The sequence below is a fragment of the Poromitra crassiceps genome (assembly GCF_964638095.1).
Source record: "Poromitra crassiceps genome assembly, chromosome: 26".
NCBI classification, from domain to species: Eukaryota; Metazoa; Chordata; class Actinopteri; order Beryciformes; family Melamphaidae; genus Poromitra; species Poromitra crassiceps.
In genome coordinates this window covers 9,392,562-9,416,509 of record NC_139640.1, presented here as the reverse complement: position 1 = coordinate 9,416,509, position 23,948 = coordinate 9,392,562, and the positions used below count along the sequence as shown (strand labels likewise).

At 42.3% G+C, this 23,948-nt stretch overlaps 2 protein-coding genes across 3 annotated transcripts in view; one reads left to right on the top strand and one right to left on the bottom strand.

Annotated features, from left to right (window-relative positions):
* cblc (Cbl proto-oncogene C, E3 ubiquitin protein ligase) overlaps positions 1-23,948 on the bottom strand; it is a 36,123-nt gene that overhangs the window by 1,004 nt on the left and 11,171 nt on the right. Inside the window, exons 2-12 of one of the 2 annotated variants that reach the window (XM_083661183.1) lie at positions 22,412-22,558; positions 21,585-21,741; positions 21,352-21,473; positions 19,746-19,883; positions 19,503-19,590; positions 18,891-19,022; positions 13,999-14,175; positions 12,877-13,107; positions 12,631-12,689; positions 12,329-12,375; positions 10,622-10,699 (exon numbers count right to left, since the gene is read on the bottom strand). In XM_083661183.1, the coding sequence (XP_083517309.1) occupies positions 10,622-10,699; positions 12,329-12,375; positions 12,631-12,689; positions 12,877-13,107; positions 13,999-14,175; positions 18,891-19,022; positions 19,503-19,590; positions 19,746-19,883; positions 21,352-21,473; positions 21,585-21,741; positions 22,412-22,558 (1,376 nt within the window). The remainder of the gene's footprint in view (positions 1-10,621; positions 10,700-12,328; positions 12,376-12,630; positions 12,690-12,876; positions 13,108-13,998; positions 14,176-18,890; positions 19,023-19,502; positions 19,591-19,745; positions 19,884-21,351; positions 21,474-21,584; positions 21,742-22,411; positions 22,559-23,948) is intronic. The other variant, XM_083661184.1, reaches the window with a different exon arrangement.
* LOC310798867 (uncharacterized protein) lies at positions 3,257-8,294 on the top strand (the record flags this gene model as incomplete). Its single annotated transcript, XM_083661430.1, has 4 exons — positions 3,257-3,500; positions 4,135-4,303; positions 4,456-4,614; positions 4,804-8,294. The coding sequence occupies 4 exons, from the start codon at positions 3,257-3,259 to the stop codon at positions 8,135-8,137; spliced, it is 3,906 nt and encodes a 1,301-aa protein (XP_083517556.1). The 3' UTR covers positions 8,138-8,294.

Sequence of the window (23,948 nt, the reverse complement as noted above, 5' to 3'; positions counted from 1 at the left end):
TCTTTTCCATTTTGTCTCTATTAGGCCATATTGTGACTAGCATTTTCGTTTACTTCCGTTCCCACGGCAGGGGCACTACACACTTTTTTCTCCATAAAAGAGATCTATAGGTAGAAAGTACAAATAAAAAAGTTCTACTCGTGTTATCCTGCAGTATTTTTTTAATCAGTGGTCAAAGACGGCACTATTTCTTACTAGGCGTACTAATCTGTGCAAGGGGAGTGGTGTGGTTTTGGTCACGTGGACCAATCGCGTAGCCGCTTTATTCCCTTGCCGTAATAACATTAGAGCCATGGCGACCACCAGTTCAAGCAGCGAAGAGGGGAAAAAGAAACCAAAACAGCGGAAAAAAGTGCGTAAAAGCCGGGAATCAAAGGACTCCAAACGATGCTATATGCACTTTTTGTCAGTACAGAATGAGGACGTGCAGGATTTTACCCAGACAAGGTGGGACACTTACAGGTCTGTCGTCAAACAGTGGCTTTGTCTGGACGGCGATAGTAAAGTTATCGCTGAAACTTTTAAACATTGCGTGGACGTGGATTTTGACCATGTTCCCGAGGACGCTGGATTTCACGCGACGTGTTACCGTCGCTTTATTTGTAAAAGACGTTTGGCAGTAGCGGAGCGTACGCCGGGGCAGAGGGTGCGGCCGCCACGGGCCCACTCGTCAGGGGGGCCCATCAAAAAAAAAAATTTTTTTTTTTTTTTTTTTTTTTTTTTTTTTTGCAGGCCAGGTCACCTGGCTGGCAACCTGTGTTTTTATTTTTCTTCTTCAGAACAAGCTTGTCTGTAAAGTGGCTTCACTGTAGTCTTTCTTGGACATAATATTACTTGGCTCAATGAGTGACAAATTGTGTTTTCGGATATAGGGGCTATCAGCTATTTTACAGTTGTGACTTAAAATGACTTTACTGGTCCACCCAGCTGGTGCGAAGCAATAATCGCGTAAGTGTAATTTGGAAAATCCTGGAGCGAAAAGTGTAAGATTAAGCACAGGTTGTTTTTATGGTTTATTATGGTAATTCACGTTGAAAAAAATAGAAAAACATCGTCCTGGCACCCAGAAACTCAAATACTCCTTAAACGTCTGCTGGGGTCCACCGGCACGCCCATTGACTCCCATTAAAACCGCCTTTTTGAGACCTCCAGGAAATTTTTACAAAATTAATGTATTTAATTTTTTTCAGCGGGCATCCTGTACCAAATACCTTGAAATTTGACCTTAATATCTAACCTTGGGGTTGATTGAACATTTGGTTGAGTTACAAGGCTTCAACATCCATTGCATAGTTTTCCCATTGACTTCAATGTTAATTTTGCAAAAAAACAAACAAAAAAAATCGACTCCCAGCCACTTTCCCCAAAAATAATTATTTTTCTGATCTTACACCTCTCAGTTCGACTCAAGACATCAAATTTGTAGTTTCTATTGTGTTTGCCCCCCCCCGCTATTTCCCCAGCACATCACACAGCACAGCACAGCAACCAATTACATGGAGATTTACATGAAAAGTACCCTGCAGTTATCAATCATGGAAAAATGGTCATATGACCTGCGAACGCGGATTTTCCGGTGCAAACTAATTATTTGAAGCTTGGCCCTTATTTGATTCCATAGGATGAAGCTCATTTGCGTTTCTTGTGAAAACTAGCTGGAAGTCGAAAATGGGCAGTTTCATGTTTTTTTTTGTAAAACTTACCTTAGTTGAAACTACATCGTATCTCCGCGCCCGTTCGTTGTAGAGACTCATGACGAGCATTTTCGGAATCGGCATCAAAAAGTGACTCTAGATGTGTAATCTTGTCGCGATCATTGCCGTTCTAAGAGGTTTCAATGACTTCCGCGTTGAGACCGGCAAAAGCTGCGAGGCGCAGCGGGCCACAGTAACATCCGATGCCCACGAAGGAGCGCCTTGGGCGGCGGAGGCGGTCAGAGCGTCATCCATGGAGGCCAGTTCTGTGCTCCCTCACTCATGGCCTAAATGGTGTCGCTCAAGCGTGTGTTTTGAGCAGGATGTTCAACTACGCATATGAGGTGGGAGGAATGGAATCAGGAACGGATATGGATCGATAAAAAATAAGAAAATACTTACTTATAAATATAAAAAACAAGTACTAATATCAAGATCCATGAAAGTTAAAAAAATGCAAATTTGCAATTCTCAAAAGATGGAAGCTGGGATAAAGTAATTCCTCCGCCAAAAATGTCATCAATCCATAGCTATGATAATCCCACCACAGCGCCACCAGGTGGCATTCATGGGAAGGGAAAAAAATAATATTTTGTGTTTTCTACTGAAAATTTTATTGTACAGAAAATACAGTAAACTGGCATTTGAGGGGTTAAAATTCAGTGAGCATGAAATGTTGATATGAGGTATGAGAGATGAAGTTACCAATGGATAAGAATCAATAAAAAATAAAAAAATAATTAATTAAGACTATCAAAAATAAAAATTAATATCAAGGTGCATGTACATGGACCAGCAGACGTTTAAGGGTTAGCGGGTTAGCAGGGTACAAGGGTTAATAAAGTCAGTGGTGTGAGTCTGAGAGGAATTCAATCAATAGACAATAACATTGGTGTGTTTAAAATGAGATATTCCACTAAATATGGCTAAAACCGATTCAAACATGCAAAAAAGGCGCATTTTTCTTCGCGGCCTGGCAGGCCCGGTTCTACGGGGGTGCAAAAGCATGCATTGCACCATTATTTGTCTGCATGCTCAGTTGAAAAGTAAATTTTTTTTTTTTTTTTTTTTTTTTTTTTAATAAATGCTACAGCTGCACACTTACTGTTTAAACTTGAATTATAGTTGTTGTTTTTCTTTGTTCTTTGATGTGATTTTATGGCTTTTTGGCACCTATATGTAACCTTTTAAGGTTGAGATAATTGTATTATCATTATATGGTCCAAATATTTCAGTAAAGCACTTGAAACACTTGAAATATTCTTGCTTGGGTGGTCATTCTACTTGAAATGATGGTCAAATGCATTATTTTTAGTAAAATAACATGTCAAATCTTTCGAGTGGGCCCGGCCTTTGGCCGGGCATCTGCACCCCTTCCTATCTAGGATGCACCCCTAGTCATCTTGTTCTGGAACCGGCCCTGCGGCCTGGCCTGGCCTTCAAAAAAAAAAAAAAAAAAAAAAAAAAATTGATGGGGCCCCCCTAAGAGCTTCGCCCCCTCTGGGCTGATAGGGTCGCTCCGCCCCTGACGTTTGGGTTTGGCTGAGAAACGCTGCACACAGATGGTGCAGGGGGGGGGAGAAGAAGAACCAGATGCAGCCGCAGCCTCGGACAGCATCGGCCCCGACGGAGCCACGTCTGAAACCCCCCGAAAGAAACTTCGGTCTCGGACAGGTTTGCCCGTCCGTTCTGCTGGCCCTGTCCTTCCAGCCATCTGCATCATTTGTAAAAAGGTGGACAAATATATTACTGTTGGTGGAAAACGGAAGAAGGATCAACTTTCACAAGCAGAGACAGTGTCTGCAGGTAAGCGACCCCCCCCCTCTCTCTCTCTCTCTATCTCACACACACACACACACACACACACACACACACACACACACACACACACACACACACACACACACACACACACACACACACACACACACACACACACACACACGGGACTGAAAAACATGGAACAAGGAAGTGTGCAGATAGACAGGCAGAAAAGGCGGTGGTCTTGTGATGTAGTTGATTTATATATTATATTATATTACTTATCATTGATAAAAAAAATGTGTATCTACAGAACAGAGACTGAAACACCAAGGGGGGGCAGGTCACAAGTGCCAGCTGGCCCATTGTTCACTGTGTTATTTACAGCCCCCAAACCAACACACACACACACACACACACACACACACACACACACACACACACACACACACACACACACACACACACACACACACACACACACACACACACACACACAGAGAGAGAGAGAGGGAGCATTTTATTTTATTGCCTTGATCTCCTTGCCCCCCCCACCTCTTTTTTCTTGTAATAACAATACAATGGATAAAAGATACAAAAACAAATGTCACCCACTTTTTTTTATTATAAAATGTGTGATTTGACAGTAAAGCCGATTATAACTTTTTTTTGTTTTCAGGCCAGTTGCGGAAGGCTGCTGAGAAGAAGGAAGACTCTAGCGTTCTTTTGCATATCAAAGACAAAGACTGTGTGTCTCTGGAAGTGCGTTACCACAGGTCCTGTTACAGAGAATACACAAGGTCCTTGTCAAAGTCTACGGCAACACATACTGCAACCACAGATGAAGTGTGAGTTATTACATTGCATTAACACTGCACATTTCAAAAGTAAGGCTTTGACCTACAACAAATACTATTTTGTCTGTCTTTAGATACAATGTTGACAGCAGACCTCTTTGCACATGTTAAGTATTTTTTTGTCTGCGTGTGTGTGTTTTCAGAAATGAACAACCCTTTGCTGCCAGCTACAAGATATTCTGCGAACGAGTCATCCGTCAAAGGATTATCGATAAACAAGAAATCCTGAAAATGAACCAACTAAGGAAGAAATTCATAGACATCGTTAAGAAGAATGAGGATATTGATGCTTCAGACTACAGGTAACTGTGTCCTTGACAGTTCAGTAAATAAAAAAGAACCTCTTTCATACTGAAAAGTTTCCATTTTATTGATTTATTCGCTCACAAGAAAGGCTGACAGTATGTTTAAATGTATTTGTTTGTCATTGTGAAAAAAATCCCTTTATTTATACATTTGTGCTCGTCTTTTTCTATATTTTCATGTTGCAGGCAGGATAAACTGAAAAAGCGGTTGGCCCGTGATTTCCCCCAGCTGGTGTTTCACAGCCCTGCAACGCGCAACATCTCCGAACTGGTTTTTGTTGAAACATTATCAGCAGATACACTGTTAGACAGGCTACCGCATCCATCAGACACGACAACAACTGAGTCAACCGAGGTAAGCCAAGCTGAAAGTGACAATGAACACACATCTGGACAAACTACAGAGCACACAAGGACACTGTACAGTGCAGGACTGATATTGAAGAGACTTGTGAATGAAACTCCCGGGATGAAATGCCCCTGGCCTCCCACAGCAGAGGATTTGAATGTTTCTGACGCAAAATCTGTTGTGCCAGTTGAACTATTCAATGTGATTTCCTGGATTATAGGTGCAACAGAGGAACCAACACTAGACCATTATGTTGATATTCCTGAAGATGTGAACCTAAAAGTTTTATCTGTTTGTCAAGACATTGTGTATCTTGCTTCTAAAGGTCGGAAGCAGACGCCTAAGTCACTGTGTCTTGGTCTAACTGTTCGCCATTTAACAGGTTCATCCAATGTTCTGTCACTACTGAACAGATTAGGACACTGTGCTTCATGGAACACAGTTGTCAGTCTAGACACTAGCCTAGCGTCACTACAACTTCTAGAGGGCAGAGACAAAATCCCTAAGGGGTTCTCAAAGAAGGCACCAACCATACTGGTGTGGGATAACATCGATTTTGGGGAGGAGACACTGTCAGGTCGTGGAACTACTCACCATACAAATGGCATTATGGTACAAAGTTCTGTTGTTGAAACAATGTCTATACCAGACAGACAGCCACTGCCGAAGTCAGTTTACACATTCAAAGCACCTCCTAGCATCCCGCTACAACACTATCCACAGACTAAAAGACAAGGGCCACAGAACTTGCTTCAGGATGAAAGTGTTCCATTGCAGGTGGAAACGTACAGGTTGAACACTGTGTCTGCTGCCAAAACAGAACTGGCATATGTTTTAGTGAAGAACACAGATGCTGAAGCATGTACAGTACCAGGCTGGACAGGTTTCCACACAATGCTACAAAGTGATGCCACTCTACCTAAGTCAGCACTGTATTATCTTCCAGTCATTGAGGCTTCACCGACAGAGATGTCAACAGTTAACACTATTCTGAAGCGAAGTGTTGAACTTGCTGATCAGCTAGAACTGGACCATGTAGTGTTAGTTTTTGACCAAGCTATATATGCCAAAGCTCAGCAAATCCGCTGGAAAGATGATGAGTTGACAAAGCGTCTTGTGGTTAGACTAGGTGAGTTTCATACATGCATGTCCTTCCTAGGCATTTTAGGAAAAAGATTTGGTGATGCAGGACTGCAAGACATACTCATCGAGTCTGAAGTCGTTGCCCAAGGATCCATCAATGGTGTGATCAGTGGTCATCATTACAACCGCAGCATGAGGGCACACAAACTTATGTATGAGAGTCTGCAACGTGCCAGATTCAGCACATTCCTAGACTCATTAACACCAGAGGAGAGAGATGAGTGCATGGCTGTCATCACTGAGATCAAAGACGCTTTCCCAGACAGAACAATGGATGTTTTGTGTGCAAATGAGAACTTTGACAAAATGTGTTCAAAGTATGCCGTCTTTGTGGAAACGAGAAGTGCAGAAAACCCAACGTTTGCCTTCTGGAGTTCATACATTGACATGGTACAAATACTACTGCTGTTTGTGAGAGCAACACGTGAATCAGACTGGCAGCTTCACCTGTCAACAGTGCGCCTGATGATGGCATGGTTTTTTGCTTACGACCGTGTAAACTATGCTAGGTATTTGCCTTCATACTGGCTGGAAATGGTCAATTTGCCTCTCACACATCCTTCTTGTCACAAAGACCTCAGTGTAAAAGGCCAGTGGACTGTCCAACGTCAAAGTGCCCATGGATTTGCCTCCATTGCTTGTGACCAGGCTATTGAGCAAACATGCAATAGAGATTCCAAGACAAAGGGTGGCTGGACAGGGATAACACTGAATCGGGCTGCAGTGTCTCGCTGGATATTGTCACAACATGAAAGAGCTGCCATAGCTAGACAATGTGAGTCAATGGCTGGTAAATCTCCTGAAACACGGAGACGAAAAGATCTGGACCAAACACGGATTCATGCCGATGAAAATGCTGTGACCAGAATAAGTTCCACCATAGATTCTATGCTGAACCCATTTGACATACACCAAGATGGCATTGTTTGTCTTAGCTCAGGGACAGTAGCAGCTGAAGATGTCAAGAATGATTTGCTTGCAGCACAAGAAAGAGGTGAAGAAGCTGTCAAAGTCTTTTTGGACCAAAGACTGTTGTCAAAATCAGTCGACATTTTCGCCCCCATCAAGGCACAAAAACTGAAGACCTTCAGTGACCAGGCAAAGACAAAGAAGAAATCTGCAGCAGGCAAAGATGTGATTCTGCGTGCTGACAAGAAACTGTTCTCCAGACTACTCATTGTTGGTCAAACTAGAAAGATAGACCTGAGGGAAGTTCTGTCCTACTCCTTGGGAACGGTTTCATATCCTTTAGCCAGTACTGACGGGTCACTAGCTAAAACAAACAAATCAGCTCTGATGAATATATTGGAGAACAAAGACAAAGACTGCTTAGTTCAACAAGTTCCGTCAGATGGAGCTATTCTCTTCGATGGCATGGCAGTCATTCAAGCCATTCGTTCCAAACCGGCTACCTTTGGAGAATTGGCTGAAAACGTACTACAGTATGTGCTCAAATTAGCTCTGCAGCACAAGTGTACACGGATAGACTTTGTCATTGACCAGTATCCAAAAATTAGCATTAAGAACCTAGAGCGGTCACGTAGGGCTGGGGTCGGTACACAACGGGTGCAAATCTATGGACGGGATCAAAAGGCACCAACGCAATGGAAAAAGTTTCTATCAGATGGAACAAACAAAGCAGAACTGGCAGAATTCCTCTATGTTGCATGGCGAGATGCTGACCTCACCATTTTGGGCAGGGACCTCAGCTTGTACATAGCACATGGAGAACTGTGTCACTGTGTTTCCGTAAAAGAGGGTTCACAAACTGTCACTGCTGTTCAAGAACTGACATGTGACCATGAGGAATATGACACTAGGGTATTTGTACATGCACAGCATGCTGCACAAGAACACCAAACTGTAGTCATCAAAAGCCCCGATACTGACGTGGCAGTGATTGCTGTAAGTCTGCAGAAAGATTTACAGTGTAGCTTGTATTTCTTCACAGGAGTAGGCAACAGAACGAGGATCATTGATGTGGCTAAGGCAGGGGTGGGCAACTATTTTTCATGGGGGGCCACATGAGAAACCCAGATTGTTGCCGGGGGCCGAACAAATATTGTCATGCCGTAACCCATGAATGGGCAACTTTGATGATAGAGAAGGCCACAAAAAAATGTCCTCGCGAGTCGCTACCAGATTTTGCTGAGGGCTGAACGGCGCCAGCGCGAAGAATTTGGGGCATTTGAAGCCAGGTTTAGAGGAATAACTCATTTTAAATTAACAATTGTGATGTCATTATTCAGTCTTAACCACCAATATTTGATCCTTTTTTCACTCCTATGTCACCACCTGCTCTCCCTGCAGGGCTTGAAATTAACTTTTCACCACCTGCCAATATGGCTGCTAGATTTTAAAGTTACCAGCCAATTAGAATTTCCACTAGCCGAAATGTTTTTCTTGAAATAAACCAGAATATGAGTGGGTTAATTTAAGCATAAGTATCAGTAAGTGGCCCGGGATTCTCAAAGCCTGTGTTGAGGGTCACACAAGAACAAAAATGCACTCTTGAAGCTAAATAAATCCAAAACCAACAAGTTAATTATTTCAATTTCTACTGCAATGTAGAACAGTCATTTCTTACACATGAGATTACTTTTAGCCTTTTAGTCATAAATATTATTGAAAGATATTCCATATTCCAGACTGAAATGCTATAACAGAGTATTGGCCAGAATGACATGAACATTTGGACACTTATTCAGCGGGTATCTTGCATGTTGCGTTCAGGTGCACTGTAAAAAAAAAAAAAAAAAAAAAAAAAAAATTTTTTTTTTTTTTTTGCAATTCCATCGCGGGCCACACAGGGGGCGCCCGCGGGCCGCATACGGCCCGCGGGCCGTATGTTGCCCATGTATGGGCTAAGGTGTCAGCAGCTCTTGGCACCAGTGTTTGTTCTGCACTCATTGGCATCCATACCTTCACAGGTTGTGACTCGACCAGTGCCTTTCATGGCAAGGGCAAAGGGAAGACATTTTCTCTTGCTTGCCAGAAAGAAGAATACCTGACTGGGTTCACAAATCTTGGCAGCAGTTTTAACCTTGACCAGTCAACTTTCAACACACTGAGCAAATATGTGTGCCACCTGTATGGCCAATCATCTGCCAAAAACGTGAACGATGCAAGGTACAAATCATTTTGTACGGCATCATCAGCTTTGCCAGAACTGTCCATTCCCCCAACAAGTGATGCTCTCCACCAACATTGCAAAAGGGCAAACTACCAAGCAGCAGTGATGAGACGTTCTCTGACTAGTAGGATGTGTGCTCCTTCACCCATTGGCAATGGATGGGGCATGGAGGATGGGGAGTTAACAGTAACATGGATGACTAGAAATCCTGCCCCTGATAGTGTGTTGCAGGTAGTCCACTGTAATTGTAAAAAAAGCAAATGTGAAACTGGAAGATGTTCATGCATGTCTGCAAAACTGTCTTGCACTGATTTATGTCACTGCCAGGACTGTGAAAATGTGTCAAAGGAAACAGAAGAAAGAGGTACATGGGATGATGACTCTGATGAAAGTGATAGGGATGAGTAACCCAACATGTTACTATGTAGGCCTACTACTTGTTTTGTTCAAGAATTATTAAATTGTTAAAGAATTGCCACACTGCCTACATCCAGTTAAATGCAATGCATAAATGCAAACAGCACAGACTACTTACACAGCCAACAGAAGGTTTTATTGTGATGCATTTGTATGCTATTTTGTATTTTCATATATTTCCTTGGCGGCGGGGGGGGGGGGGGGGGGGGGGTGTACAAATGACAGATGCTGTGACACTTTGTGGTACTTGAATAAATGTTTCATACCATATGTTGTAATAATTCTGACCTCTAGTACTTTAATTTTTAGTCTTGTCCATTTTTTGCATTATTCCAATTTAGGGGGCGTGGTAACATTTTGATAGATTTTCTGCCATTTTGGTCCAAGGTGCCCTGATTTTCTTTTCTACCTTTCATTACACAGTAGGTTGAGACATTTTTTATGTATGAAACATAAGCTTTTGGCACAATTTACTGTGGAGGTTTCATTGTACTGTGTGGCAAACACTTAAGTTGAAGCATATTCTTTAACAAATATGCTACATTTCATGATCTAAATTCACATATGAGTAAACTAAAGGCACCAATACTTGTTTCAGATGTTAAGTATATGCATTTTAGCATTTATGACATTTGAGAAAGATTTTGTGTTGCCAAAAACACATTTTACAAGCAAAAACAGCAGCACAAGATTTTCGTTTTTTGGTTATAAACTGTTTATACATTTCTGGCTTGTGACAAAATACTGCAGGATATTATGAGTAGAACTTTTAACCCAAAGTCCAGAAGGGTATTGTCTATGAAAAAATGCATTGAATGAGTAGTGCCCATGACATGGGAACGAAACTCATTTTCTAAGCACTTTTTCATGGGTCCCAACACGGCCTATATAATGTTTTGTTAATTATGTCCTCCTCCTCCTCGGTCAAGATGAAACCGTTCTCTCCATCTTTCTCTGGTCACCTTTGTCTCTCCGGAGTTCGGCTCTCTTTCCCTCCCTCTCTTTACGCCCCCTTTTGTGTCCGGGCCATGCTGCTCCACCTGCAAGAAACAAAACCAAGAACATAAGAGGGATACAAGAACAACTTCTCAATTCACATGAGTCTATTGAGACTCATGTCCCTGACTGACCTCAAATTAGTCCTGAATCCGAAAACCAAAGGGATGCTGTTTTCTAGAACACTTAGGCCATGTTCACATTACAGGCAAATCCGATTTGCTGCTAAAGTCATTAATCATCATTTATCTTGATTGGTTTCCCAAATCTGATTTGCGAGTGTGTCCGCACTGCCACAAATCTGATTTGGGCAAGTGTTCAAGTCGGATCTGTGTGTCCAGACCTCCATATGTGGTTTGGGACAAGTGACACAAATCAGACTTAGAGCGTCCAGACTCATAAAACCAATCTGGATAGAATCATTAATAGGTCATTAAAGTTCACAAATCAGATTTGGCCTCCTAGTCTGAACATGGCTTTAGTGTCATCAACAATTTTAGCATTTGCACTTTTCAAGGAGAAAATATTGAATCGGAAATGTCTTATAAGTATCTTGGTATCTGGCTGGACACCAAACTTTCCTTCCAATCACACATTGACCACCTCACAAAGAAATTGAGGAGAATTATCGGGTTCCTATACAGGAATAAAGCTTGTTTTCATTTCATTGTAGGAAAGCTATTGTTCAATCATTGATACTGTCTGTTCTCGATTATGGTGACATTGTTTATATGCATGCTTCATCTTCCATCCTGAAGCTACTTGATGCTGTTTATCACAATGCCTTACGTTTTGTAACAGGTGATGGTTTTCTCACGCACCACTGTACTTTGTATGAGAAGGTAGGCTGGCCCTCCCTGACAACACACAGAGAACTACACTGTCTGACTTTCATTTATAAAGCACTACTCAGGGAAGCTCCCATCATATCTATCTTCACTCATTTCTCTCAATAACATAAATTACCAAACACGTTCACAGTCCCACATCCGTCTGTTTGTTCCACGTGTAAGGACTGAACAAGGAAAAACTGCATTTTCTTTCTATGCCCCCAGTAAATGGAATATGCTCCAGAACAATCTGAAACTGGATCATCTAATCTCTCTCTCTCTCTCTCTCTCTCGAGTCATTTAAACAACTCTCAGAGGGTACTCTACAGGAGAAATGCTCTTGTTTTACTATTTTATAATAATGATTGGATTTATATAGCGCCTTTCCAAGGCTCAAAGCGCTTACACAGAATCATTATTCGTTCACACCATTCGTACCGGTGGTTCAGAAGCGTGGCAGCCACACATTGGCGCTCAACGGCCCCTCCGAACCACCATCATTCATGTCTACATTCATACCAATCATACCATTCATGTCTTACATTCATACCAGTCATACGAGGCAAGAAGGGTTAGGTGTCTTGCCCAAGGACACAACGACAGCAGCTGGGAGGGAGCGGGGATCGAACCGCCAACCCTTGGGTCATTGGCCGACCCGCTCTACCTCCTGAGCTAAAGCCACCCCATTCTTATTGCTGCTCCATCTTGTCTGTCTGCAACTGAAACTTCTTGTATGTGTTCTTCTGTAATCAGGGCACTCTTGAAAATGAGAGCTTGCTCTCAAGAGATTTCCCTGTATAAATAAATGCAAAAAAATAAATAAAGTGCAGTGCACCCTCTTACCACCAGATGTCTCCTCATCGCTGCTGGTTGGCTCCTGCCACTGGCATCTGAATGGACAGGAGAAAACACAGAAGAAGCTGCTAATCAACCTCAAGTAGAAAATTAAATAACCAAGCAATAGCAGGTCACAACATCAACGTAGTTTTGCACTTTGCACCTATTATTAATATATAATTATGATATATTATATAATAATATAATTTGTCACTTTATTCAACTGCTGCGAGTCATTATAAGTCACTCTCTCTGTACATAAATGAATAAAAATGCACGCACACACGCACACACACAGTATGTCTCACCTGTTCAAGCTGCTGGTCTGTTGTGGTTGTCTTCTAGGGACATGATTTCCACTGTGGGCCTGCAAAATAGGGAAAACAATACATCACAAAGATTGATTGTGCAGGCATGAGCTAATCAACTCTACTATCTCCTCTATACTGTGTTGATCAATACCAAGCATTACATGCAGCAGCATGAAATGTGAGGACTGGATACAATTATATACAGTTTATAGGTTGAGTGGGTCGGTCGGTGTGAGAGCTTACGGAGCGGGGGCGGGAGTGTTTGGCCGGTTTGCCAGACACAGGTGGCTGGGATTGGCTGTGGGCAGACACAGATGGCTGGGATTGGCTGTGGGCAGACACAGATGGCTGGGATTGGCTGTGGGCAGACACAGATGGCTGGGATTGGCTGTGGGCAGACAGACAGCCTGGGATAGGGGGCAGGGGTGGAGGGTTGGGGCGGCAGCCGGGGACCTGGTATTCCTTAATAGTGAGCTGTGGGAGGAAGAGAGAGGAGAGAGAGAGAGAGAGAGAGAGGGGGGGGGGGGACGTGGTCGTTGAAGTGAGAAGGCAGAATATTTTTCATTGAAGGGGGACAGAATGAAGGAACAGGCTGAGGCTATTTGTAGACTGAAAAAAGACAAAGGCAGACATACAGAGCTGTGCAGACACACGCACACGCACACTCACACACACACACACACACACACACACACACACACACACACACACACACACACACACACACACACACACGCGCGCGCACACAGTCTATTCTATTGATTTGATTGATTATATGATTTGATTGATTTTATTTTCTTATATTTTCATTAGCGCTTCTATTGATTTTATTGATTATATGATTTTATTGATTTTATTTCTTATATTTTATTCTCTTACTGATTGATTTGATTGATTATATGATTTTATTCTCTTAAAATTCTATTCTCTCATTTGCCTTTTCTATTTGACTGTGTTCGCTGTACTGCCAGATCTTGTCCCCTTTGGTTATTATTTTTACTTTAATGGGGTAACATTGATTGATTCATACTACAGCACTAACTGGAACTATGCCAGCAGCTGTAATGATCTTTGAGGGGTTCACTATTTTACTTGCACATCATTTTATTTTATTTTCCTAAAATCTCAGCAATGTTTGTGAGCTATGCTATTTGTGCAATAGAGCTTGTGCAATTTCATGCCGAACAGGTTCTCTCTGCTGTGGAGTTGTTAATGTTAATGTCCTGTTTGTCTCTGTCCTTGACGTTGTTTGTAACGCCGGGTTGCGGCAAACTTTTATGCCCAAGACAAATTTCCCTCCGGGGACAATAAAGTATATCTCATCTCTCATCTCTCACAGACACACGTGCGCGTGCGTGCGCGCACCTTCTTCATGGCAGCCACCTTCTTCATCACCAGTTCGATGTCCTCGTGGTCCTCCTCTTCCTCTTCGTTGTCCTCCTCCTCCTCCTGACTGCTGCCCGGCAGGTACGGCTCGACCAGGATGGATTCGGTCCCTCTGATGTCACAGCGGCAGTATGGGCAGGTGTGGCCATCCAACTTCTGTGAAAAATGGATCAATTATAGAGGGGATGGGCAAAATAATGGAAACACCAGACAATATGAATATCAATAAGCACCTAACGAAGAGTAGGGTCAGCCTTTGCCTTTAGAACGGCTTCATTTCATCTGGCAATAATGCCGTAGAAGACCTGGGGCCGGTTGCACCAACTGGTCTTACGACTGGTCTAAGTCGGTCGTAACTTTACGACCTAACAGCTACGCCGGTTGCACCAACAGGGCGTAAGCCTTTTTCTCACTAAGACCGGTCGTAAATATTACGCCTAGTCCAGAGCAGGCGTAAGGTGCACTCATGGGTGCAGACCCGAGTTATAAACTGGAAACCGGAGTACGTTATAAACATTATAAATATAGTCACGTTATAAACAACTAACCAATGCTGGGGTCCGTATGGGAAGTGGAAATCGAAATGGTTAAAAGTTAAATCAATTTGGTCATTCAGTGGCGTTTTACTGCCATGTAAAGTAACGGCAAGTAACAGTTAGCCGCTAACATTAGCCACACTATTACAGCCGATGACCCATCAGCGGAGCGTCATTTGACGTCAGCACACTCTTCTAAACAGGTCGCGTGCCGCATTCCAGTGGGCATTCCATGCTCTCACATGGACGCGCATCGCTACGACCGGCGTAGTTAAGACCAGACGTAAGCCCTGTTGGTGCAACAGGCGTAAATCCACTCTAAAGACTGGTCACTCTTAACTAAGACCGACGTAGGAGTTACGACCAGGCATAGTTAAGACCAGTTGGTGCCACCGGCCCCAGAGCTGTATGTCGTGTGGGATATTGGACCAGGCTTTGAATTGGACCAGGCTCTGAAAAGGAAAGTCTCAATTGATTCGAGGGATGATGCGGGTGGAAATCTACACTCCCACTCTACACTTCAGAACTTCCCGTGAAGGTTTCATGTTTAGTTGTGGTGATTGGAGGTGATGGAAGGAGGTTGACGTCTTCATCCTTGTGTGTTCATGAAACCCAGTGTAAACGAGTGAATCAGAGTCCTCGTCAGTCCGGAGGGGTGAGTAGTTGGTTAAACTCATCCCCGTATGAAGGCCCGTTAACCGGCTCTGCCAAAGGAGCTGGCATTCCGGCAGAGCAATTTGATTGGACAAGAGGGATCCTACCAGTGCTGATATTTCACGATAACGCACTGGCGCTTCACTGTGTGTAGGGTAGGCTATATCACTCCGCTTCACAGCTGCTCTAATCAACAAAACAAACACCAACCACGTTACACTGAACGTCATTCACAAAGCGCAACACCTACGCTACTGACAGCGCAAAGATGGATTTATTTCCTAACATAACTAACTAACATGCCGTCACCAGACTCTTATTTCACTGGCTGTACAATCAATGGAAACGTGCAAATCAATGTGTATGATAAAAAGTAGGCAGCCTGCAGTTAATTAGGCTACATTTTCGGCAACTGGTAGCGGAAAGCTGAGGGGACTATTTTTGTTGGCGGAGGAATAAATAGAGAAATCCTATATTTTCTCCGCTTTTTGTCATTTTTTTAATCAGCTTTGTTTAATAGAACTGTTGTATAAAAGCAATATCACACTCCCTCTCGTGTGATATTGCTTAAGTATAAACCTGAAGTAGAAGATGTCTCGTTATGCCATTTGCCATATGCTCACCGGCGAGGCTTTTGTGCTCCTCGCACTAGGTTATGTTAGTAGGGGTCCTCTCGCCATTCCAAAGTGTCGGCATTCCGATCATTGACTTCTATGCTTTCGGAGAGGCGGCCCTTTTTATCTCCAAAAAAGGTTTCGCCATTGCGAAAGATATTAGGTCCGCCATTCCGACATAGCATCTTGAGTTATTTAGCCTACAGGGGTGGGAGAGGTTAGGTTTAGGGTTAGGTTCTGGGGGGGAGGTTAGGTTTAGGCGTGGGGGGTAGGAGAGGTTAGGGTAATAGGGTCTGCAGGAGGTTAGGTTTAGGCATGGGGGGTGGGAGAGGTTAGGGTTAGGGTTAGGGTTCTTTCGCAATGGCGAGACATCTCCATTCCGACAATTTTGTCGGAATGCCGGTATTTCGGAGTGCCGACATTTCGGAATGCCGGGGTGTCCCCATGTTAGTATGTTAGTTCTACAGTGTTTACAAAGTATCTGGTTAACCTCTGAAATGGCCATGTAACGCCCGCGCTATGTTTTAGATGGGACTGCTGTGACATCATTAAATGTCCATCTGTCCCTGTTGGTGAGCCTCAGTGTGCCTCACCACAGATGCAGTGTCCATGTTTGACTCATGCTGTCATGATTCTGGAGACTGTTCCCCTCGCCCAGAGATGGGGACTTGGACTTGAGACTTGGACTTGAGTTGCACTTAAGTCTCACCCACACAGTGACTTGAGACTTGATTTGAGACTCGTCCTCAAAGACTTGAGACTTGACTTGGACTTGAAGGTTTGGGACTTGTGAACAATCTTTATTTTTATTTATTTTATTTTTTTTATTTTTTTGGTGCATTAACATGAAGGACATGTCTACTAATGTCATCTCTAATCATTCCTGCTACTGTATTCTAATAGATAAGGAGTGAGGATAATACAGTACATGCTTTGAATCTCTTAGTTTTAGCTATGCAGTGTTCTAAGCAGACCGGATGGCATGCAGCAGATGATAGAACGCTCACGCCATAGGGACTTGAGACTTGACTTGGACTTGCAAAAAATGACTTTTGAGCATCTCTGCCGGGCCTCGCCACACATTGCACACTCTGCAATTCAGTCGTCAACTAAATGATTTGTCCTCTTGCGACTTTGTTAATGCGACTTTTGAAAACTCACAGAGGTGATGGTCAGAACTCTATTAAAGCTGACACATACTGCTATATTGGATATTCAAATATGACTACTTGTCTAGTTGCCTTTGTAATTGCAGCTTAGTTGCTTCAAATTGAAACTGCTTTCTTTCCCGTGCGATGCATGTGCTATTTTCGTCACCCACCTGTGACGTGTGTGTTTGTTGATGAGGAAATTCACATGACCGCACACGCGCTGACTGTAAGTATTCCACGGTGGTTGGATGTCCACAAAGCATATATAACTTGATTTGCATGTCTTGCACGTCTCTCTCTCTCTCTCTCTCAAAGGGTTTGTCTCTTATTGATATACATGTGTGAATGTCAGTGAGTTGAACTCTGCAGTCAAAGATTGAAGAGGATGTGAGTTCACACAGGAAGTCCCCAGTCAAATGTCAGTTGCTCTGCATCCTTCAAAAGAAAAAGAAACACCACCTGAAAATGTTCTCATTGCAGGGTGGCAAATTCCGCCATTTTGTCGTCGACCCTCGGCGTCACTTCTTAACGCACTGGGTACCCGTTCTCATCATTTTTCGACATCACCAAGCGCCGCCTGTACAAGACCATAATGGTTGTAGGGATGCGCAATAATTATCGGACCGATAAATTATCGGCTGATATGGCCATTTTGCGTTATTATTTATTATTCGCGATACCAGAAGGGGAAACTAAATCATTACGGGGATCATAGTTGAATGTAACACCGCCAGTATCCGCCATCAAAGGCATTTATTCGGGTCAGGAGCCGTGAAGATGACTTCATTTCATGCCTTCTGGTTCTGCCCTTCATTAACGGGATTCATGGGCTAAAATATTTGATTGGTACTCTAGGGCTAGCTGCAACACGACCCTACAGCCGGAGGCGGAACTCGGCATCTTCGGCTGCCCGGAGTCCTCTTTGAACTTCCCTACAGCTGTGCAACAGTCTCTGACACTGGGGGACCACTGTTGCCAGGAGACTCATTCTGAAGGAGTGGAGGTCCTCCTCTCCACCCTCTTTTCGGGGTATGGCTGATGGACATGATTTCTGTTATACAGATGGAGAGACTCAGGTCCCTGAGGACCAACTCGCTATGGGAGGTTCTCAACTATCTGGGAAGCGTTTCTGGCCCACTTTGACGAGGTTGAGAGTGACAGGTGACTGAGGTTGGGGGTGATGGCTGGCTTGCGCGGCCGTTGTCTTGTGGACCCCTTGCGTGAGATCCCAAGCACTTTATCTATTACATACATAAGCGCCTTGAGCAGCTGGTAGCACCACATTGCAATGTTAAATGTCAATGATGTATGTATGCTTTTTTAGGGGTTCAAGCCCTGAAGGGGCTGAAACCCTATTGTTTTTGTGCTGGTTTATTCTTGACGTCCTTGTTGTCGTGGTTCATCTGCCTTGACGCAAATTCCCGTGAGTTGGTAAATAGTAGAGACCTGAAATTTGGCACAAAGACAGATATTGGGTGCTAATTTCTGCTCAAGGAATATTTTTCGAATCGGCCTGAAGGTGGCGCTATAATTAGAGGTTTTACCTTAAAGGCCATAACTTCCAGGCCGTTTGTCTGATTTTCAAACTTTTTTTTTCCAGATATTCAGGTGAACCTGCTCTACAAATTTGCCTCAAGGACCCTTAAGGTCCGTCTGGAAATTTTTTGAGATATTTGGAAAAGTTTGGAAAACACATTTTTGACATCTCCTCCTAGACCGTTTGACTTATTCTCTGAACCTCTGGCGGGGAATGGGTTAAAAGCAGTGGCAACGATCGTCTGCAATATTGGTGATTTTATTGAAAAATTCCCACTTTGGGAACCACTGGTTTATCAGGTTAGTGATGTGATAGCTGACGTTTGGTATGCAGTTTGGAATGCAGCCCATAGGCTAAGAGAGTGAACGCGGTTACATACCTGCCAGCCTATGAGGCAGGGCTGACACAGGAGATGGCCGCAGGGCTGGATACGGGTGTCCTTATCCCTCTCTGCACAGATCTTACACAGCTGGAAGGTGCTGCCGATCTCACAGTACAGCTCATACTGCTCCTGGAGAGAGAGAGAGAGAGAGAGAGAGAGAGAGAGAGAGAGAGAGAGAGAGTGAGAGTGTGTGAGAGAGAGAGAGTGAGAGTGAGTGAGAGCAGGCAAAACAGAAGATGATAAAAGAACATTCTCAGATATGATGTAAATTTTGTCTGACTACTAAGGTGTGGAATGCTGCTGGTGATGTAGTACAGTAAAATTAATACAATGCAAAAAAAACAACCCAATTCATTCAGTCTATTATTGGGTGAAAACGTCTTGCTGTGGCTAAAATAATTTCCTGTGTTTCCTATGCAAATCAACTTGTTTTATTTGCCATTTTCTTGATCACTGTAAAAAAAAAAAAAAAAAGAGAAAAATTCTGCCAATGAGGTGAGAGAACTCCACTATGCAGTTGAACTTCTTTCAGGAATTCTCTAGAAATCAGTGTCAGTATGTTGAAACTCTCCGAATAAGGCAGCTACAGTATGTGTGTATGCTGCTTACCTCTGTGACTTTGACTCTGCCTTTCCGGGCCGGTTCACAAAGGTTCGCCAGGTCAGGGTTCACATCACGGCCATCTGGGTACAGGTAGCTGAAGGTGGAAAACAAAAAACAACTTAGAGAGAGGGGGAATGGAAAGAGACAAAGACTGAGAAAATGTGTGAGAAGTGTGTGTGTGTGTGTGTGTGTGTGTGTGTGTGTGTGTGTGTGTGTGTGTGTGTGTGTGTGTGTGTGTGTTGTCCTTACCACCCCTCCCTGAAGCCCTGAATGAGGGCCTGATAGAGAGGTGTATTTTGGGGGATGGTCTGCACGATGCCGCCTTCAGTGGTAACATGGCCAATAGCCCACTGTCCCATCCTTGTACAGCTCAGACGGAATATATAGCTGAGAGAGTGAGAGAGAGAGAGAGAGAGAGTGAGAGAGAGAGAGAGAGAGAGAGAGTGAGAGAGAGAGAGAGAGAGAGAGAGAGAGTGAGTGAGAGAGAGAGAGAGAGAGAGAGAGAGAGAGAGAAAGAAAGATTTCGAAACATTTTAAACATTAAATTCTTTCACACTCTACCCCAGCAACAATATCTGTGTGTGTGCAATCGATCTGTATGACAAAAACAATCTCTGCTCAGAGGGCCAGTGTCAAAGAATCTAGTGTGGAAGGAGCGTCTTCACTTTGGAAGATGAAGACTTTGCTTTATGAGGATCATGTCTCCGTAAATTCTGACAGTAAGTTGGAAGAAGAGAATGAGATTGACCCTATTGTTACATCAATTGTTATGTATTGTTTGTCTTAAAAACCCAATAATGTCGAACATTGGATGGATAACAAAAACATAGCACCACACAAGAGTTAAAACAACGTCATCATTTGGATACGATACAGCAGTTTGCTTCCATGAGGTTTTATAGGCTTTAGGACTTTAAATTTAAAGTATAAAATGTCTTGAAAAGCAGACAGGAGGCTGGAAAGGTGCTTATATTCTGATGGGTTAGATCAGGGATACTCAACTTGCTTTGCCCGGGGGCCACTTTTGTGAAATGATAGGAGGCCAGGGGCCAGTTAATAAACAAACAATATACATTTTTCTGTAGCGGATTGTAGGTTTTTGGGGTGTCAGCCGGAGTTTAGTCTGACAATGTTGTGCACACCGGATAGTTAGTTAAGTTAGTTAGGTTAAGTACATACATAAGTGCCTGGGTAGCGAGCAGATGGTGGTATTTGACAATTTAGCAGCTAAATAATAGATTATTGAAAGATATTCCATATTCCAGACTGAAATGCTATAACAGAAGTGGAGTATTGGCCAGAATAACATGAACATTTGGACACTTATTCACACTTATTATTATCATTGTTGCGTTCAGGTGCACTGTCAATTTTTTTTTTTATTTTTTTTTTTTTGCAATTCCATCGCGGGCCACATGTGGCTGCAAGTTGAGTATCACTGGGTTAGATGGTCTATATAGTAAACATGTTGCCCCCACCATGATGTAGATCAGTGTTTCCCAAAGCCTGGGTCAGGACCCACAGGGGGGTCACAGGAGATATTATTTGGGTTACCATATACTTTTGCAGAATTTCTTTCAGTGTTTTATTTAAAATGTGTATGTTGTTTTACTGAGAGAGAGAGAGAGAGAGAGAGAGAGAGAGAGAGAGAGAGAGAGAGAGAGAGAGAAATGAGAGACCTGTTACTTCTGCCTAAATGCATTTGTTCAGTCTCCTACTCTTTATGAAGTGTTTCATGTGTATATGTTTTCAATAATATGTGCATAAAAGAAAGTTATGATTGACCAAACGTATATCTCCTTTACCTATTCAAGATAATATAGTGTTCCAGTGTTCCAGACACGCCTTAACCTACCTCCCAGGTCTGTGCAGGTAATGTTCCAGACGAGCCTTAACCTGGTCATAGGTGAGGAAGGCCATGTAGCCTGGATGGGTCACTGCCAACTGGTTCCAGTTCCTTATAAGAGACCTCCAAGGCTAAAGAGAGGAGAGCAGAGGAGAGGAAACGATATTCAGAATGCGAATTTGTGTTTGTCTCTTTTGCTGTACCAATTGATTCATTCCTGTCAATGGAAAAGCTTCCTGCACCTGGAACAGTCTGGTGAAGATATCAAACTCAAACACTGAGATGTGGTCGTTGCACGTGAGGTCTACCGTTGACTTCAGAGCCATGGACTCCATCCCTTCTTCAAATGCATGGATGCTTCGTAGCCTCTGTCTAAAAGTAGCCCACGGCACTATACACCTGTCAGAACACATCACATCACATCACATCACATCACATCACATCACATCACATCACATCACATCACTATACACCTGTCAGAACACATCACATCACATCACATCACATCACATCACATCACATCACATCACATCACATCACATCACACCACATCACATCACATCACATCACTATACACCTGTCAGAACACATCACAACATCATGGATTTATATACTATATTTATATATATATATATATATATATATTTATATTTATATATTTATATTTATATTTATATTTATATATATTTATACTATACACCTGTCAGAACACATCACAACATCATGGATTTATATACTATATTTATATATATATATATATATTTATATTTATATATTTATATTTATATTTATATATATTTATACTATACACCTGTCAGAACACATCACAACGTCATGGATTTATATACTATATATAAATATATATATATATATATATATATATATATATATATATATATATATATATATATATATATATATATATATATATATATATATATATATCACATCACAGCAGAACATAGAAACAACATCAGAGGCTCAATAATAATGCCATGCTATATTTTGTTGTTGTCTTGTTCTAGATCAGTTCCCCATCCTTTCCTTTCATCACTCCACACACTCTCACTTTTTTCCGAACGAATGCCTCCAGAACTCCTCAGCCTCCATCATCGTCACCCTGTAGGTGTCGCCGTGAAACTGTCCCCCCGGAAACATGGCCTTCAGCTCCCAGAGCATGTGACTGAGGAGCAGGGACAGTTTGGTCAGGTTCCTCCTGGGATTGAAAGGGAAGCCAGATATTCAGTTATGGTCGGGACTCAGGACATGCAGAGGATCATAAATATTTACCATCAGAAAAGTGATGCAAAACCTATTTGATGCACAGAATTAAAGTAAAGTCGCTTTATGTCATTAAGTTCTCACACACAAATTTGTGAAACCACCTTGGATGTCAAAATAGACAAATGAACTAAGCTGAACTGATGTTCTTTATCTTACAGTATACTGTACTTCTTAATATTGTTTCAAAAATGTTGACCTGTTTTGCCAGAAGGACAATAATAGAATTAGCACAAATTTATTGAGATTACCGATTTCTAATTTTGTTCTCATCAAATATTTTGAAATGATGAACAATGTGATGATCAACAAAATAAGGTAGTCATTTATTTAAATTGCCAAGTGCTAAATATACTGTAATACTGTGTGGTGTATTCAATAAGCCTGAATACTCACAATTTTAATTTCTAATTTCTAAAAACATCTAGAGTAATAAAATGTATTTTCCTCATCAACTTAGCCTCGAGTGCCAAACAAACATAAGGAGCATTTTTGAGTGACCTTTGTAACGTAGTTATGTAAAACCTTTGACTCTGCCTCTTAATCTAAAGTAACATCTAAAGTAGCTTTTTCCATTAGTTGTTTACACTTCAAGGGGCGTTATACATTTATATGGCAAAAACGGCAATATCTTACTAAAATATCCATATTTCTGTGCATATAATTATGGACCTGAACATACACCCGATTTCTACCGCCTATTCGCTCCCCCCTCCAAAAAGGGAAGGGGAAACCATGAGGCTTTCTTAAAAACCACTGCACCAGGTCTAAAACGACAACAATTTTGTTTTACCATATAGGGACAATTAAAGGAACACTCTGCCCATTTTCAACCAGCTTTGTATCATTAGAACATCAGTAGTATATCAGAAAACTGTAAACGGTTTTGAAGTCTGTCATTTAATTTGACAGTTATTGAGTGTTAAAGTGTGGACCAGTGACATCACTGGTCCACACTAACTCAAATTAATAACTCATTAACTCAAATCAACTCTCAATAACTGCCAAACTATTCATCATTCATCTAGTTTGACAGTTATTGAGAGTTGATTTGAGTTAATGAGTTATTCATTTGAGTTAGTGTGGACCAGTGATGTCACTGGTCCACACTTTAACACTCAATAACTGTCAAATTAAATGACAGACATAAAAACCGTTTACAGTTTTCTGATATACTACTGATGTTCTAATGATACAAAGCTGGTTGAAAATGGGTGGAGTGTTCCTTTAAGCTACATCTGATAATGTGCTGCAAAATGCTGCTACACATTCCATGAATTCTAGTGTGTTCTCTTACACACACACACATACACGCACGCACGCAC